Source organism: Eretmochelys imbricata, chromosome 4 (genome assembly GCF_965152235.1).
Source record: "Eretmochelys imbricata isolate rEreImb1 chromosome 4, rEreImb1.hap1, whole genome shotgun sequence".
Lineage (NCBI taxonomy): Eukaryota > Metazoa > Chordata > Testudines > Cheloniidae > Eretmochelys > Eretmochelys imbricata.
The window spans coordinates 117,023,462-117,042,802 of NC_135575.1; the positions used below are offsets into that span (position 1 = coordinate 117,023,462).

Here is a 19,341-nt window from a genome sequence, read left to right on the forward strand (position 1 = left end):
AAATATCGTAGCTAAGTTTTGTTTTTTTAAATGAAAACTTATCTTTAACCAGAAAATAACAATGTACTCAGCCCGAAAATCTTACAAAATATAACTCCTCTATTTGGCGCATCCAAATAGTTGTTAAATTTAAGGGCTAATTGGTAGCTCCCAGACTTAGCTGGGGAGCAATAGGACACAGAGTAATAGACTCAGGCAGAAGAGAGCTATAACTTTGGGATGCTGGGAAATACAAGGGGAGGAACCAGATAGGGCTAGTGCCTAGGAGGGACTGTATCTGACCAGGACTTTGGGCCCTGCCAGTCAGCAACCTGGTAGGACAGTGCTAGAGAGCATGCCACTAAACCTATTAAACAAGTGTAGTAAATCCTGTTGCCCAGCATATATCTCCTAATACCCCAGTGGCATCATGCCTTAAGGCATGATATATTAAAGCAGTTCTGCTATGGTGGTGCCCCTCCTTTTCCCTAGTGCATCAATACCTAAGCACAACAAAACTTGAGGTGAAGTTAAAATGACTGTAGTGTTTGAACTACATTGTTTCCCCATACAAACCAGTATGAAGACAATTCACTTAATCAGTTTATTGCATGATTGAGTTAAGATGCTTGAGTTAAAATGTCTAGTGAAAAAGGCCATCTGACACTATAGTAAGCAAATAAGATGAAAAAGAGAAAATGTTATATACTGGCCATTTATATAATGACCCAGGAGTATTTTAGAAGAGAAAATATGTACATAATATTAAGCACATGTAAATAACATTAATAAATTATTAGCACATTTTACTTGTCACGTCTGTGTGGGCTAATTGTGATAGCTCATTGTTTATACTTTGTGTAATTTTATAACTTGTATGAACAGCTGCAAATACTTTTCAGAAAGATTTATATTTCATTTTCCACAACATACTCTATAAAAGAATATACTTATAAATAGGGCTATAGATTAATAAGAATGTGTATTCATAACTTAAATTACCCTTAATTACAGTTAAATATGAAATTGTGAAATTGTCCATTTTTAATGATAAAATCAGATGGTTGTAAATGCATGCACATATATAGTGCATACTTATATGCCAATAATGTAACATTGATTTGTGAAAGTTTAAGCATAAATATGAGAACTGTTTATTAATGATGGATGCCCTCGCAATACAGTTAGCACAACTGTACATTTTTAAATTAAAGGGGTATCCGATTTAGACTGGGGAAACCCTTGTGAAATTACCTTTGCAAATCAAATGTGTTAATGTACATGATTTTAAAAAAAATGGGTAGCTTAGCAATTAGTGGTAGATACAATACCTTGACATAAGCATAGTTCAGGTTCTCTATATGGGAGTGGTGCCATATAGGTTAGATGAATAGACTGGAGATCCATGAGAAACCCCTGCAAACCATTAAACACACACAGACACAGGTCTTGCCTAATATGCATAGTGGCTGCTCCTCTCCACTGCTCCCAGCACAAGCATCATGGCTGTTTCCTGGGCTGCCTTTAGATTGCCTTGTGAGCTGTATGCTCCTGTTCCCTCCACTGTTGTGTGGCATTCATGCAGAACTGTAACCCTGCCCTGCCCCTAATCCAGCAAACTCTTATTCCTTGTGGAGTTCTGGGTGGTAATGATGCAGAATGCTGGCAGCCACTTGGTGAGTGGAGATTACTACTACATGTAGCTACTTTCCCGGCTGTGTGGGCCTTTGAACCGTATTTCTGTATAATTGCTTCTCTCTCTGTGGCACAGAGCCATTTGAAAGTATGTGTAATTATTTGTTTTTGTAACTTTTTTGAGTTGTTACTGTTATTCTCAGAACTTGTCATTTATCAGCCATGAGATGACTGACTGACTGTTTTTGAAATATCTTTACCATAACATATAGCATTTTACTGATTGCCCAATAAAATATCTTTTGGCACTTATTGGCCTGTCACGGTAGTTACTAGTTTTATTACAGCTCTATATAGTAAGTTACATTAAACATGTTTTATTACCAAGCCTTATTTTGAGACAATAAACATGTCCCTATTGGGACTTGGTGTCAGGTTTTTATTTGTTGAAATCAACTTCTGCTAAGCTAGTAAAATTAGTCCCTGTTTCATTTTATTGAAATCAGTGGGCTAGAGCTAATTAAACTGTTCTGATTATTAGAGTTTTGCATGTTTACAGTGGATTGGAATGTAAATGAAAGACAGTTGGTAAGTGGTCTGATGCAAGCTTTTTTATTTTGGTATATTTGGGTTGCCCTCTAAATGGTGCAAATGAAATGAGTTTAAATAGTACTTTAAATTCCATAAAGACAGATGCAATCTTGTTGATTTCATACCAGTTCTCCAATTTGTCTAGGGTATTTTGAATTCCAAACCTGTCCTCCAAAGTGCTTGCAACCCCTCCCAGCTTTGGTGTCATCTTCAGATTTTGTAAGCGTACTCTCCAGTCCACTATCCAAGTCATGAATAAACATATTGATGAGTACCAGCACACATCTTATAGTAATTTCATTTAGACCACATTTCCCTAGTTTGGTTATGAGAATATCATAGTGGACAGTGTCAAAAGCCTTACTAAAATAAAGATATAATATGTCTGCTGTTTTCCTGCCCATCCAGTAGGCTATCCTGTGCCTGATATTGACTAGAAAATTGTGCATATCATGAGAGAACAGGTTATTTCTACTTACAGAATCCCTGACTGCCATAATACATTCTTAAATAACTTGGTTGTGGAATCAAATCACTTGTAGAGAGAATGTAATTTTGGTGGTTGTTGTAACAGTCTTACTACTTCAGTACATTCCAAACTGGTAGGTATAGAATGAGACAGTAAATGAGCAAATAGTTAGTTAGTTATGGGTAAACCTCCATGAACAATGTGGAATGTATCACAGATTGAAACTGGCCTTGGTAGTTACTGCAAACTCTTCTCTGGCTTCAGGGATCCATTTCCCACCCCCCTCCTCTCACCGCGGAGACACGGCCACCATCTAATCTTGTCTTTTAACTTGTCACTGAATGTGTTCCAGTTAGGCATTATCTTCTTCCTGCTCCAATAATTTCATTTCAGTGACTTTGGATACACTTACTCTGTGTTTTAGCTACCTGGATTAAATGTATGGATTAGCCAACCTTTATGGCTATGGATGATAGTGTCATGCTACCCACTAGGTTCATAAAATGGAAAAAAAGAAATTCAGTACATTAGAGGGAGAAACAAAGACTTTGAGAATCAACTTGACAGGGGTAATCTGAGCTTCATTGGAATTCTGGAGGGCTCAGAAAGATTTGAACCTGTGGCCTTTTTTTGAATCTTGTATGTCCCAAAATGGGTCTGAATATACTCAATGGTAATATTGTCATTGATAGATCGCACTGTGAACACCACTGAAGTTGCCTCTTCCAAGACCAAGCGAAAATACAACTAGCAGCTAGAAAGATGAGGGAGAGTAAGATTGACAATAGCATGGTTTGGGTTTTCCATGATTCATGGTTGGCATAATAGTTTTGTGCAAACATAATTACATTTCAAACACTTGGCTATGTACCAAAGATACTAAATTCAGTATTGGGTATACGTCTGCTTTGAAAATATTGGGACCCTCCATTGCACCTTCACTTCTGTATCTGTAGAAGAAGCAGGCCAGTATCTTATTCAAGGGAAGATGAGTAATAATAGTTCTAGTTACTGCCTTTTGTTTTTGTTTTCAACATGTTATGTTAAACTAAGTCAGTTACATTGCTTACTGGTTGCTAGGGACCTCCAGTTATGGATCTCACTGTAGGCACTGCTTTCCCATTTGTTATCTCTGTTACAAGCATACCCCTTTCCTTCTTCTTTCCCATGTTCTTCCTCTGTTAGCGTTCCTCTTTCTCATTTGTCTAATCTGAGATGTAGTTTATATATTGTTCTATTTTTTTGTTCTGTACACAAAACCACATGGTATCTAAACCTTCATATAATGCCACCTACAGTACCATTCTTATACTGAAGTACAGCTGTATGCAGATAGTATGTTACATCCTTGCTCTAAAATCTGCATTGGCTTTCATGTACTTTCAGCATGGATTTTAAGGTGGTGGTGAAGTGGGACTACTTGTGTGCTTAAAGTTAGGCCTGTGCTTAAGAACCATGCTGGATAAAGGTCTTCAACCCCTTTAGGTAAACTAAGTAAAAACCAATATAGAAGTACATTGCTGAACTGAGGCCTAAATGACTTGAGCTCGGCTACCTGAAGGAACTTCTCTCTGGTGGATACCCTGGCAGTTGCAATAAGTGGAGCTGCTTGAACTGAGATCTCCTGGTTTAAAAGGGAGAAAGGGCTGCTGCAGGGCAATTTTTGTGAGGGTGCTGCCACTTACTTTGGAATTTCTTCCCTTAGACCAACAGATCCTGAATTTGTCAAAGCATGCTGTGGCACTTCTTTATTCTGTAATATTTTTGGCGGGAGAGAGAGGTTGTCACTCCTCTGGGAGTCACTGGTAGAGTTGAATGGCATCGGTGGCAGAGTCATAATGTATTAAGCAAATTTATCTTGCGTGTTCAGTATTTGTACAGGTGCATAGAGTTTGGATATGCACTTTTAATAATGCATTTAAAGAAATATAATAAAATAAAATTGGAGGCTGGACTGTGGCCTCTCTAAAAATTTGGCCCATTAAGGTTGAATTAAAAAAAACAAAACCTTTTCCCCCACCCCAAAATAGTTCTCCAGCAGGTGTGGTGGTGTAGTTCCCTCCCACACAGCTATGTTACATCTAAAATGTGAAGACTAAAAATAGGGAAAGAAAATATTCTGTATTTTCCATCTAAAAGATTTCTTGGCACAAGCCATCTCTTGTAGTAGATTTTCTTTTCAAGAGAAAAAAAAAAAAAGCAGTTGCTATATTAGCTGTGCAAGGTTTTTGTTTTTTTTTTAAAATTGGTTACTGACTTCATTTGGGACTTATCTTAACGGTATTTGTTCTTTCTATTTTTTTGTTAAATAAGTATTCTAGCTTCAATATTATGATAAACCAGTACTATAAACATTCTTGTTAATAGCTTAGTATTTTAGTCCTCCACAAATTAATGCCTGTGGTAGATGGATGATCTTAGGCCTGTTCTTGTAAACAAGGCCTCAGTGATGTGTAAGGAAAAGCAACATGTGGCAAAAAGCTCCACATTAACCAAGGTAAGCAGCATAAATGGGTTATAGGAATCTCCTGTAAGATCAAAAATCTTGTAGAGAAAAAAATCTCCAGAGCCTACAAATTAAAGACCTCCAATATCATTTTTAAATAAAGCCTTTTATGTAGTATGAGAACATTTTTTTCAGTTGATAGTCAAATGACACTATTATGCAGACTTACTAGATTTGCAAATTTACAAGTTTTTACAAGTCAGTTGGGTCCCTTCCTCAGGAAATCAGTTTAAGTTTTTTTTTCCTGTATTGACTCAAAGAGCCTAGTTGTCCTTAAATCCTTGTGAATATATTTGCCTTATAATTTGACGGCATTGAGTCAACACCCTTATAGGGACTGTAATGCAATAAAAAGAGAAACTGTTCAATATAGCTTCCAGTTACCCTAGGATCAGATTTGGAGAAATTGGAATGTACACAATAAAACCTGTACAAGACTTGAGTTCCATGTTGTATTTTAAGCACCCAATGTGTTTCAATGAAACATATTGTTTAAAAGCTTTGCTCTACTTCCAATGGGTATATAATGGGAAAAATGAAAATAATGCATACCACTCTTTAAAATATGCATTTTATGTTGTTTAATACAGCTTTCTGAAGTATATCTTTGTGGAATTGAAAACTCCACTTACAAATAAATGAATGTCAATATTTATTCAGTGTGATTTTAGTGGATTTTAATGTAATGGATATTTTTGCTGCACTGCTTTGTATTAACATTCTTTATAACTCATTTACATTTTTAACTTGGAAGCAAACTATATGGAAGCAGACATGTATCTGTAAGCTTTACCTTTATTTTGCAACAGTATTTGAATAACATTAGAATCTTTGTAGTGTATCACGTTTGCATGCAGAACATTTGGGGCGTAGTTTTACCCTCAGACTTGTGTACATGGCTCCTAATAGAGACAATGGGAGCTGCTTGTATGTGCCTGAGCATGGAATTTGGGTTTTATTTTTAAATGAGTTTATTGCATTTCACAGTTCAATTTTTATTGTAATTTATTTTTTCATGTACCCACAGAAATTTCAAGTAATGGATTATTTTTCCTTTAGCAAATAATTATAAAAACAAAAGGTTGTTGTTTGTATGAGGGAAAGATTGTGTCTGTTGTAAGCATTTTCAAGGAATAATTGCTGAGACAGGTATCTAAATAAATGGGCTCCATTATAGTAATTTTTCCTTTGAACCTTTTTATAGTTGATTTGGAGCATATGCGAACAGTGAAAACTGACAAACACCAACGATTTTGCCAGGAAAATGGTTTCAGTAGCCATTTTGTGTCAGCCAAGACAGGCGATTCTGTAAGTAAGACCAATCAAATAATTTTTTTTTTAAAAAACTATAACTCTGGAATGTGATGTGGTCATTTCACTGCACTCCAACTGTCAAGCTATCCAGAACTTCAGTCACTGCAGAGTGCACCTGCTTCGCTAGCGGAATAGATCATCGGTATATATGTTATAATTATGCTTTGTTAATTATAGTGACGTCTCATCTGCTTTGAAATTCCACATATTGGCTCTAATCTATAAATGGTTTGAGGTTTGGCTACCTTGCACACTGCCTCTTTGTTTCTCTATGCATAGCATGACAGCTGTGATGAGCTAAATCTCTCTTTGCTGCCAGTCCGGTCTCTAGGAGTATTGTCTTGAGGTCTGGAGACAGTATTTTCAGTAGAGGCTCCCCAGCCAATGGATACACTCCCTCTGGTGGTTCATTGAAGCTTAATTTACTTATCTTCAGAACACAGTTAAAAATGCATTTTTGATTATTTATTTGACTGTGAACCATAATCAGCTAGTACGTTTGGTTAGATGAGACAGGAAGAACTTTTGTGCTAACTATAACAGGCAATTTAAATAAACATGGTGTTGTATTTAACTTTTGTTACACATCTTGATGTTATGGAAATGGGCATGAAAAGCCATAAAAACAATCTCACTGTCTCCTTAGTGGAAGCCATCATATTTAATAAATGATTTACTACCCTGGCTACATAATTGAATAATAAAAAAAACCACTTTTTAATGTACAAAACGAATTATGTTTTCAAAATGGAGTATTCAAATATTGTGGTTTAAGATCCTTATTCAAAGAACATAAAATTATAATAAAATTCTAAAATTAATCTTATAGGTTTGTGATAACAGTCATCACGTAATAACCTCTAACATTTCTGTTATGAACACAGATTATCAGGGGTTTCTAAATTGGCCATAAAATTTTGTATAAAAGTGCTCCAATCAGGTTGTCAGATTTAGTTAATTTTTTTAAGTGTAACTTTTTGTTTTCGAACAAACAAAACTAAACATTTTGCAATTTTAATGTCATACTCACTATAGTAGGCGCATTCTATAATACGTTTTTTCAAATAGGCAACATCTCATTTTCAAACTGATTTGATACATTGTCAGTGATGAGCAAATTAACAGTTCTTTTTTTTGTAATTGATATAGTTAATGTTGAAATCTGTGAAAGAGCCTTTCTAGTTTTCTTTTTCACTGATCCCCAAATTACGGAAGTGTTTCATAGAATTTTTTTGAGTTTTTTAACTTGCTGGCCAGAAACATACGGATACTTGAACATAAAAGAATACATTACACAGAAGTATCTACTTCTCATGAGCAGCTACTTATACTGTTAAAGTGAAAACTTCAACTCCATTCTTAAATCTTCCGGGTGAGTGTATTCAGTAGAGAGTTCAGTATTACTCATTTTAATTCCAGTGTAGATATGGACTAGCGGAAATATATTAACTAATTCTTTTGCTACTGACAGGTTTCAGAGTAACAGCCGTGTTAGTCTGTATTCGCAAAAAGAAAAGGAGTACTTGTGGCACCTTAGAGACTAACCAATTTATTTGAGCATAAGCTCGTGAGCTACAGCTCACTTCATCGGATGCATACTGTGGAAAGTATGCATCCGATGAAGCGAGCTGTAGCTCATGAAAGCTTATGCTCAAATAAATTGGTTAGTCTCTAAGGTGCCACAAGTACTCCTTTTCTTTTGCTACTGTCCCACAGTAGAACAGAGGACTTTCCAAATCTCCCAGAATCCAGTCCTCTGCGAGCTGTGCTGAGAACTGGCACACCCCCTTTCCTGGGGAGGCTTGAGATAAACAAGATGAGCACAGACCAACCTTGGGTTTTTAGGACCCTAAAAACCCAATCAGATTCTTAAAAAACAGAACTTTATTAGACGAACAAAAAAAGATAAAAGAAACACTGTGTAAGATTAGAATGGAAGATAATTTCACAGGCAGTCAGATTCAAAACACAGAGAATCCCTCTAGGCAAAACCTTAAGTTACAAAAAGACACACAAACAGGAATACACATTCCCTCCAGCACAGCAAATTTCACAAGCCAAAAACAAAAGAAAATCTAACGCATTTTCTAGCTAGATTACTTACTAACTCTATAGGAGTTGGATTGCTTGCTTTCTTAATCTGTCCCTGGCAGAGGCATCACACAAACAGACAGACAAAGCCTTCCTCCCCCTCCCCCCACCCGCACCCCGATTTGAAAGTGTCTTGTCCCCTTATTGGTCATTTTGGTCAGGTGCCAGCCAGGTTACTTGAGCTTCAAGGACAAAAGATGTAATCTTGTAGCATAGGCACAGCCCAAATGTCTGTCTAGGGAAAGTTTCACTTTTTAAAAGGGGTTTTATGCAATGTGTCCATCTTGTTTTATTGTCCAAGTATAGGATTCAGTGCCAGGCTGCCACATATTTTAAATGCAGCATGTTGTTAATGAGATAATGCTATTTCTTAAAAGCCATTATGGATTTAAGACACTATGCTGCAAACACTTACACATGTGTCTAACTTTAAGTGGGGAACTAATCACATGCAGAATAGGGGCCCCGGTGGTGTATGTGCTAAACCCAATTGTTCTGAGGTACAGAAACCCACATTTCTGCTGCACAATACACGAGTAAAATATTTTTCAAGCAAACATTAATGAATGCCCTTATTCATATTTTGCAACACTAATCATAATATTTGAAAGGGGTTTTGTATAAGCACTTGTTTAAACTTATGTCTCTGGAGACAAAGTAGAAGTGCTGCCTAACAATCCAGCATGCTGTTCATTCCCTTATATCATTGCTGAATTATTTTAAACAGCATTGAATTTACCAGATGAAGTTATTTTCAGATCTGTTTTGCACAGGTCATATTTTTGCATATCTCATTGTTTACAGTTCAGGAAAGGTTTGATATATTTAAAAGTAACTTGAGGATGTCTGTTTTTAATCATTTAAGCTCTATTTTTTTATGTAGGTCTTCCTGTGTTTTCAGAGAATTACTGCTGACATCCTTGGCATCAAATTAAACAAAGCAGAAATGGAACAATCACAGGTGATTGTCCTGCATACCTTGCTTTTATTAGATATTTTGTTGGTGTTTAAAAAAAATCTGAATACAAATGAATAATAAATTTTCCTTCAAGGTAAGCTGCATCCCATTTGTGCTTGAGTCAGTTGTATGCTTCTATTACAGCCTTCCGTATATATTCATTCCTTATATGTGTAGCTTAAAAACATTTTAAACTTTGCAAAATTTGTGTCCTACTAAATTAGAAAAAAAAAATTCAAAAGCTTTTTCCAGTTAAAAAATAACATAGCTATATTAAATACATCCGTGTGTGTGTTTATATACCTATATATAGTTTTACTGTATCTTCAAGTTATGGTGCCTGACACACTCATTGCATTTACAGTGTGCTCAGTACTTTACATGGTACAAATGTATACTTCCAGTCCTCAAAAACACAAGTCAGAACACACTGAGAAATCCAAAAGCAGGAACAAACTTGGAGGGTTTAATTAGATAAAGATATAGGTATATAGTTATAGATATACAGAAACAGAGACATTGTCAAATGTACATATGCTTTCATTAAACACTAGGTATGATTTTATGGCACTTACGTCCTTATTTGTAGTTCCATACATTTTTAAATAGAATTTATTTTAGAGAGTTATAGGTTAAAAAAAAAGGAATTGTAGGTTTAAATCTAAATGGATATAAATGTTGCACATTTACATAACTGTAAACAATATCTTGTCAAAGTGGAAAAAGATGTTGCATGTGGTTCTCACAGTCAAGAAAAAAACCCCATCCATATAGTACAGTATGTTAAGGCCAGATTTTGGTTCATTCTTTGTACCCACACAACGAGGTGCCTCTATGTTGACTGCCCATCCCAAAGAGCGAAAAGCAACCTCTTCAAAGTAACTACTCCCCACCCTACACCAGTGGGTGGATGGGGAGTGGTTGGAGTTTTGGCTCTAGAGTCTCTCATGCCAATTCATTAGGCAACTCAGTTGTACTGGCACCCTAGGTAGCATTGCCACCTGTCCAGGTTTTCCCCGGATCATCCCTTTTTTGAGGTAGCTCCATAAAGGTGCTCCGTCTGCACTGCCAGCTGTCCCATTTTATGTGCTTAGGATCATTCCAGGTGTCCTGGTCTTCTGTACCTCAGAGGTTTGAACCCTAACCCCAGGGGACATGTGCTGTGCTAGGTATAGCATAGTTTTACTGGCTTCAGTAAATCATCATATTTCCATTAATGCGACACTGATTTATATCAGATGAGAATCAAGCCCATCATGTTCAAATGGCTGTGGAAAAATTGCTGCTTATTCCTTTATGAAGGGTTTGTGACATTGATTCTTAATTAGCTTCCTGGAAGTACCAATCCCAAAAAATCTTAGTTTAACACTGAAATATCTTTAAATGATCTCATTGCATTCAGCTTCTCTGTGTGTTGGGTACCTCAGTGCTGTGTTTTTTGGCTAATCCTATTAATTAGTTACCGGTGTATCGGACACTACAGGAGAATCTTGGTGGCAAAAAAGACCGTCAAGAACTAACACTGCGTGCGTTTCACATCAGACAATTTGATCTTAGTGACATTCTCCAATCACATGTGGGGGATTGTCTTCTGTTTCCTCTAGTTTCAATAGGGACTGAGGGTGAGAAAATAGATCCCAGCAACAGTTGTAAACTTGGTTTTCTAAGGAAGCCCTTGCCCATACTCCTAAATTGATAGCTAGGGATGTGACTATGGTGACTTCTGTATGAGCACATAGTTCAGCTGCTGCAGGCCCCTTTTGGACTATGACTGTATTTGAAAAATATGATGATCATTTTGTGTCATTCAGTGTTTGTCACATGTATAATAGTATTAATTGAGAAAAATATATTTTTCTCAATTTTTTTGTCCCCAGAATAGGAAAAGCAGTTAGTTCACATTAATGAAAGAAAACTGTTTAGGAGAAAAGCTTCAAAAAGAATGTCAATCCTCTCATTAAAAACATTCCTATTTTTTCTAAATTCCATTTTTTTAAAAATAATTTCCCTTTCAGGTTGACTGTGCGCACAAACATCCAACCCAAAAGGATTTTACACACACAAGTTTCATAAACCCCTGAAAATAAGGATTAAAATACAGAATCTAACTTTTATTGTATCATGATGTTATGAGATTATAATACATATATTTTTAATTTACTTATTATACTCAAAGCAATCTCTTCTGGCAGTTCAAGGAGCTGCATTTTGGCCACTGTTGACTTAGTAGTTATTTAAAAAAGTCAAAAAAATTCAGTAAAATATGTTTATTAAAATTTTACCCTTTTATGGACAGCCTGCTCTCTAGTTTGCTTAAATATACAATACATCTATTTTCTAATCATATAATAAGAAAATAAGTCTTTCCCCAAAGCAATATTTACAATCTGTGTTGAAATATATAGCTAGAATTATTTTAACAATAGAAGACCAAAATATATTGTGCAGTACACACCTAACAAGTAAAGCAAAACAGCTATGAAAAACTTTTGTTTGTATGCTACACAAAAATAAAAAAGATCAGAACAATGTCCTTTTGTCTTTATATATAATATGTAGCGCGAGAGAGTGAGAGAGAAAGAAAGGTGCCTGCTATTTGCTTTTCTTAGTTGCATAATGATTTATGTATAAATTCATTAAATTGGAAATCAGTTGTTCTTTAACTGTACAACATTGAAACACCGTTCTTATCTCAGATCTGCACACAGCAGTGCCAAAAGCAGCAATATATTCATGCTTTTTTGATAGTCTAGGTGTGAATTCACTTTGCATAGAACTAGGAAATACATGGTAAAGTACTGCAAATTAAAAAGAGGATATGAGAAATGAGCCAAATATTGTATCAAGTTTTGTAGATTTCTAAAATAAGCGCATCAGATATTCTAAAGATCTGTACGTAATGCAAAACCAAGAATGCATAGTTTGCTATATTGGACCTATATCAACCGTAAGGCCTTTTCCCACCTCAGTATTATATTTATGGTTCGTAATTCTTCTGGCCAATTTATTGGAACTTATAGTTTCAGCCAAAGATGGTTTGTAATATAAATTTCAGCTACTTTTCTTATCTATGATATTCAAAAAATAAATGGCTCAGCAGTCAGTCTTGGATTGGTCAGGCAGAATGAGGTAAATGGCAGAAGTAACAGCCTACATGAGGCTCCTAACTATAAGTTAAACATTGACCATGGTCCACATACTACCTTCCAGTATGGACCCAAGGTAGAGAGGAGGCAAAGCCCTGAAGTAGATAGAGCAGCAGCTCCACTGTATTGTCCCATGATTTCAAGACACTACAAACTCTGTGGTGTTCTGACTTGGGGAGAGGAGTTGAGGGGGTAAAAGCTCTAGAGGACTTGCTGGGCCTGGCAAGGCTTCCACCTATATTGGGTCAACAGAAATTCCTGCTAATAATATAACTCCCATTGATGTTTGTTTTCTTAGATGAGCATCAGTGAGGCCCACATGGAGAAAGTAAGGGAGGAGCCTGGGGAGCTGTGTTGAAGCTAGTGCCTCCCACTGGTATCTTGAAATCTGTGGGTCTAGGAGACAAAATGCTCTGGTCGCAACACAGGATTGGAATGGGGAAGGGACAAGTCTTAACCTTGTGTTCTCAAAAGAATTGGAAAGAATTTCGTAAGAGGAAAATTGTAAATTTCCTAGTCCCTGTACTGGAAAGCTCTTATGGGGTAGTACGTGGCTTCATATTTTCTAGAAGCATGGAATTGGGCTCTTGCCAGGGAGGAAGGATGATCTGGATGCTAAAGCACTGGAATGGGATTCAGGAGCTAGAGGTTCTTTGCATGCTCTACCACAGATTTCCTGTGTGACCTTGGGCAAGTCCCTGAATCTCCTGTATGTCATATCTCCATCTGTAAAATGAGTATGAAACGTCCGTATTTCACAAAAGCATTGTGAGAATATATTCATTAAAGTTTCTGAAGCACTCAGATTCAAGGAGCATCTGGTGAAAGTTAGGTTGCCTTTATAGCAACACAGATAATACAATTATTTGAATTTTTAAACAAAGATCAGAACTGGGTTCTATTTTTAAAAATGTGCATTGTTTTAAATACTGCAACGATACCTTTGGAATTAGTCCATTGAGTGGAATACCTACTTAGGTACATTGCTAAAAAAGCAATAGAGTGGAACTGCTGCTTTACTATCCTTCTAACTCTCACAGAAATGGAGATTATTTTTTAAATGTAATAGATCCACTTTTTGTTGTAACTGCATATATCGAGCCCAACATTGAACTCAGACAACCACCAAAAGTGAAGAATCTGTGTGTCTGAGGAACACACACCAAAACAGAATCACGAGGTCTGAAAAGTTGTCTGATTGCTTAACACTCTAAGTGTACACTTTACAAAAATAACATTGCTGACTTCCATGATTTTATGCACGAGAATCTCAGCTTTCATTAAAAAAAAAAAGTTTCTTACCCTTATGATTATGGAAAAAAACCTCAAAATGTGACTCAAGTGCATCCAGAAGGTAAATAAAAGCAACTCCAAATGTATTGTTGTTTTTTTTTTAAATCATAGTTTCTAAGCCAATATCATGATTTTGCAGGGCTTGACACACAAGTTTTGAGGGCTTGGGTTAGACATATAAAACACTTGTGCCATGATGGAGGGAGCTCTTGGTCCCATTAAAGTCAACAGCAAAACCTTTGTTGACTTTACCTGGTACAAGACAGTCTTTTAGAATATGGTGCCTCCTAATCAAACCCATAGTCAGTCAAAGGCCAGATAAAACAAAAGTAGATAAGACTGAAACTTGGAGCATGTTTTCAAAGTCAAAGAGTTCCAAAACAAAAAATTTACACATTACATCTTATTTTCAGCCCTCAAATTCCTAACTCTTTTAAAACACAAGGGGCTGTTGAAACTTAAGGAAATGGCTCCTTTACTGATTAAATGTTTTTCTTTCAATATTTTTTACTTCCAGTCATAGTATAGAAACTGCATGAGGTACAACTTTGTTTCTGGGCATTGGCAAGAATTAACATTTTTCTAAGTGATATATGTTTTTCTCTTTAACTAAATGCCCATTTAACGTGATCGTGCTAGTGTGCCAGGCCACTATAATACAGTGTTTGGCATTAAGCAAGGTCTGGGATTCTGAGCACCTGCGCCAAACAAACTTGTGGATCTGATTGTTGATAGAAACTGGAGCCTTGGATAATACTTCCAATCTAATATAGAGATGTCCCAAAACGCGTAATGTGTGTGTAATGGGTAGGAAGCTAGCAGGAAAAAGTGTTGCATGCTGTTTCTTCTCTTCTTATTTAGCTGAAATTCCTTTAGAAAATCCAAGTCATTTATGTTAGTCAGTCTCCTGCCACAAAGTGACTTAAACACGGGTCACTAACCTAGCTATGTTTACATGATGGGATTTAAACCAACATCGGGGGGAACAATTAATTGCTTACTGATTGCAAGGACCCTTTTTCTTCAGTCTAGCGTAGAACTTGGTATGAAGAAATTAGGTCCTGCAAGGTCAGATAACACTGTTTAATGCTGAACCCCCTACTAGCGCCTTACACGGGATTAGGCAACCCTTCCCTTGATAACATCAGGCCAGAAGTCTAGTAAATCATGACTCTTGTCCACCCGATAAGATATGAAGTTGATCAATTAAAACTTAAGCAGAGTACTTCAGCAGTTAATAAATCTAAACACTCTACCGTCTAGTTCAATTACTATTGCTTGTTTTACATATATGCTTTATTTACAGAGGTTATCTTCAGCAAACAATGTTTATATATTCATGTCCATATTAATTGATGTTTCCTTTAGAAATATAAAATTGTTTTCCCCCATTTGTGCTTCACTTGTAACAAACATATATATTTTAATTATGTAAGAATTGAAATATTAAACCAGTAGACTCAATCCATATAGTTGCTGTCGTAGGTTCCCCCTGCTATTTTGCATTACTGTTTGATTTGTGTCTTTGTATTTTTCTCCTGTAAGCATAAATATTTTTTATTCTGAAGACTTTTCAATTAAGTTTTTTATAAAGGTTAAGAGAGGTTTGGACAGAGGATTGATTGTTTTTACTAAAAGCAAATATTTGGCAAAGAGCATTGAAGGAATTTTTTTTATTAAGCCTGAGTGAAATCTTCATTTGGAGTCATTAGAATTCAACCATAAAATGCAGATGCGCACATCCCCTCTACTTTTCCTTTTGCAAGTTGTATGTCCCAGTCACTTCACTGAAGGATTGCTTCAGCAAAACTTGCAAGTGATTAAGAACAGTTGGCAAGTAAAACATGTACTAACTGAAAGCATTTGGATATGAGGTTTTATGTTTATCATTTTTGAATTTGCACTACAATTCTGAAGTGGGAATGATGCATGCATATCTTTAATATAATTGTGAATAGAAGTGGATCTATGTAGCATTTACATTGATTAGAGGCAAAGAATCTGTCCTCTTCCCCCCTTCCCCCCCTTTTTTTTTCAAATCCCTTTTCATGTCTGAGCTGCAAAACATTTTTATTGGTTGCTTAAACTGATTATTTTGTGTTGGTTGTGGGAGAGGGCATGATTGATGATGAATCTGAGAAGCTACTCCAACTCCCGCTATAAAACTTTCTGCTAGGCATATCTGTCTCTTATTCAGCACGGGGCCTGGAAAGAAATGCATTTTTGTTTCGGTTAATTGTTTTTGCTTTTGTGCTGTCATTTGTGTCATTCATTCCTTCTTTTCAGCTATTGATCTGTCTCTCCATTTTCTTTTTTGTTTTTCATTCTCCTCCTTGCTATTTGCCCATTATATTGACATGTGGTTGACAGCATGTTGTCAGGGCAGAACTAGTGAAGTATCCCGAAGAAGATAACCAACACTACAGCACTGCCAACTGTCAGAGTAAAATCTGTTCAGTGCAATAGTTCAGGTATCATGGTAAAAATCAATGTTGTTTTTATTACTTTGCTTTTCCATGAAGTAGTAAGTATGACAACGAATACCATTCTGAAATGTTCTGTGCTGTATATCTATTAATAGTGAAGCAATGTTGTATATCTCTTCACAACATTTACACAGATTAAATTAAATTTCAAATACTGATTAATTCCTCGCAGCTCTGTAATAATATCATGTATTAATATTTTTGGGACAATTTTCAAAGCTGCGTACTCAATTTGACGCACAGCAATTCAAAATGGACACCAGATTCCTTATTTGAGCACTACACGTGGAATTGGGTCCTCTAGATTTGTTGTCCAGATTTGAAAACTGGGTACACTGATTTCATGTTTATGTCCTAACTGGTTACATGTCACCAATAGTAATCCAAAAATGTATCTTATGGGCCAGTTAAAATGGGATGAAGTTCAAAAGTTAAAGTTTTAGGTAGTTCATTAGTGGTTTGGTAGAAGTTATTACTAATGGCAAACATGTTGATAGCAGACTGAAACTGATTTTGTACAGATATAATCTTGGATAAAATGCTCTTGTGGTTTGAATCTTTAATGTACAAATACAGAATGAGAGCTGCAAGAAATTCTTTGTAAAGTACAAGGGTTGCACAACATACAGAATGCACCAAAGAACCCCCATCAAAAGTTTATTAAGTTCTTAATGAATAGATTCACTAATAGATGTGTGGAGTACATAATATGGGAGATACCTAGCTTTTATATTTGTTTTGCTCCTTAAATTTTCTGCCTATTACAACTTTGCTGAAATGTCATTTTGTTAACTCAGAATCTTGTTTTGGTTTTTAATTTCCTATGCGGGCAGAAAGAGTGAAAAATTCCATTTCATTCTAACAATATATACCAAATTTCCAGTTAAACAATAGACTGTTATTAAAAATACCACGTACAGTATTCTTATTAAACAGATACTGTTTTATTATCCACCATCAACACTTAATACAAAAAGCTTGTCTCATTAAAGAAAATACTGTTTAATGATTTTAAAGTGAGTTATGTTAATACGTACATCAGCCTTACAAAATTGTCATGAAAACTTAGTAACCAAGGCACTCTTTTTCCATCTAGTGCCAAGAATCAATATTTAGAATGAGAATGAACACCTAGACAAGTCTTACCGCATAATTTCCAGAAAAAGAATACTACAGTGTATGTCTGTTCATACTGATTCTTTATTAGCACAAACATATTTCATAGTAACACATCTGTGTTCTAGGGTTCATTAAAATAATTGCCGTATTAAATGTTTTTAGTAGCACTTTGAACAATGTCTGCTTCTGATATCTTGATAATCGCTGTGTTTTCTTTTATGACAGAGGGTGGTGAAGGCAGATATTGTAAACTACAGTCAAGAGCCTGTGGCAAGAACTGTTAACCCTCCTAGAAGCTCAATGTGTGCAATTCAGTGAACATATTTTTCTTTGTATTGATACCGTTGGCAGCCTTTCTTCCCTTGAACAGGCCTAGAGGTTGCCAGGAACTTTGTTTGAACAGTGACCATCACTGTAGTGCAGTTAGAGGTTTCGAAAACTTGCTACGCCATTGTGTGTTGAAAAGCAGCAGGCATCTTGTTTTATTGGCCTAGATTCAAACAGTGGACCACACACTTTGAAAAATTAAGATATATATTTTTCTGAATTATATTCCCATAAAGCAGTGTAACTGTGTATACATATGCCCTACTATCTTTCTGACTGATGTTGAGGTAAAATTGGATTAGAATTCCTGTATTCAAAATAGTTTTAAAAGCATTACTGCTGTAAGGTATTTTGCCAAGGCATTTTGTCTTTTTTTTCCTGTGATCTAAACTGACACTCAGCAAAATGTAACTTGGAGAAGCTATTGTCATATTATCATTTGAACCAGTAATATATTTTCTGTAGGAAAAATTTGGAGGATACTCCATTGTTATATAGTGCAAAAATGTATAAACTGTATCTAATGAGGAACAGTCCTTGAAATAAAGCTACAATAAGAACATAATTTTTTTTTTGAAAGGACCCAAATTGTCCCCATTGCTACTTGCAAGATGCCAGTAATGAACATTAGTGTACCATATCAATGTCCTTTTTTTTGTTTGATGCAGTGCATGTATGTGTTCATGAATTTGGATGAACCTCAGTCAGCAGTTTTGTCTGTTTATGATGAGCGATGTATTCAGCACGCATTAGAAACTGTTGATGAATCAATTAGGATCAGTCATTTTTAGTTCGTTCATAACCCCCCAGGGATGTTATGCACCTTGGCAGGATGGGCTGGATTGGGTTTGGCCTGGCACTTGTTTCTTTCCCTATGACCCAATCTCAACAGCAATTCTTGCCAATACAGTTCAGAGTAAAAGCCACAAATAAAAAGTTAAGTCACTCAGTCTTATCCTCTCTGTGACCAACAAATTTCTTCTCTGCTCCACTGAATATTACTTATTTCTGGAGAGTCTCTTTCCAACATAGTGTACTCTGGGGCACATCTGAATGGGAAGCCCAAGAAGGAGGTGAGATTTAAGACAGACTGCTTGGTTTCAGCAGAGAGGAGTCTTTCTTAGCCTTCTAAAGGTGGGAAAAGCCAGTAGAAATCCTGTTTACTGTCACAGGGAGAACATGATGAGAGAGGAGGTGGGCAGGTAATTGGAGAGGAAATGAGGCAAGTAATGGGAGTGGACAATCCCAGTGCTTTGCAACCAGTGTGTGAAAGACGAGATTCCAAAAGAGAGTTACAAATGGTATGAATGTGGTGTCTGGTGTGTCTGTTGTTTTGGCTTTTTTGGGGGGGCTCACTGTATTATTTTGAAACTGATCAATATGCAGTGTGAATGGTAGTTTTAACTGGATGGTAGAAAACTAAAAAG

The 19,341-nt window shown here is 36.1% G+C and overlaps 1 protein-coding gene across 2 annotated transcripts in view; it reads left to right on the forward strand.

The window, feature by feature from the left end:
• The window catches only part of RAB28 (RAB28, member RAS oncogene family), an 87,270-nt gene extending 68,791 nt beyond the window's left edge, over positions 1 to 18,479 (forward strand). Inside the window, exons 5-7 of one of the 2 annotated variants that reach the window (XM_077815843.1) lie at positions 6,385 to 6,488; positions 9,469 to 9,546; positions 17,813 to 18,479. In XM_077815843.1, the coding sequence (XP_077671969.1) occupies positions 6,385 to 6,488; positions 9,469 to 9,546; positions 17,813 to 17,905 (275 nt within the window). In that variant the 3' untranslated portion in view covers positions 17,906 to 18,479. The remainder of the gene's footprint in view (positions 1 to 6,384; positions 6,489 to 9,468; positions 9,547 to 17,812) is intronic. The other variant, XM_077815846.1, reaches the window with a different exon arrangement.
• Positions 18,480 to 19,341: the final 862 nt, after the last annotated feature.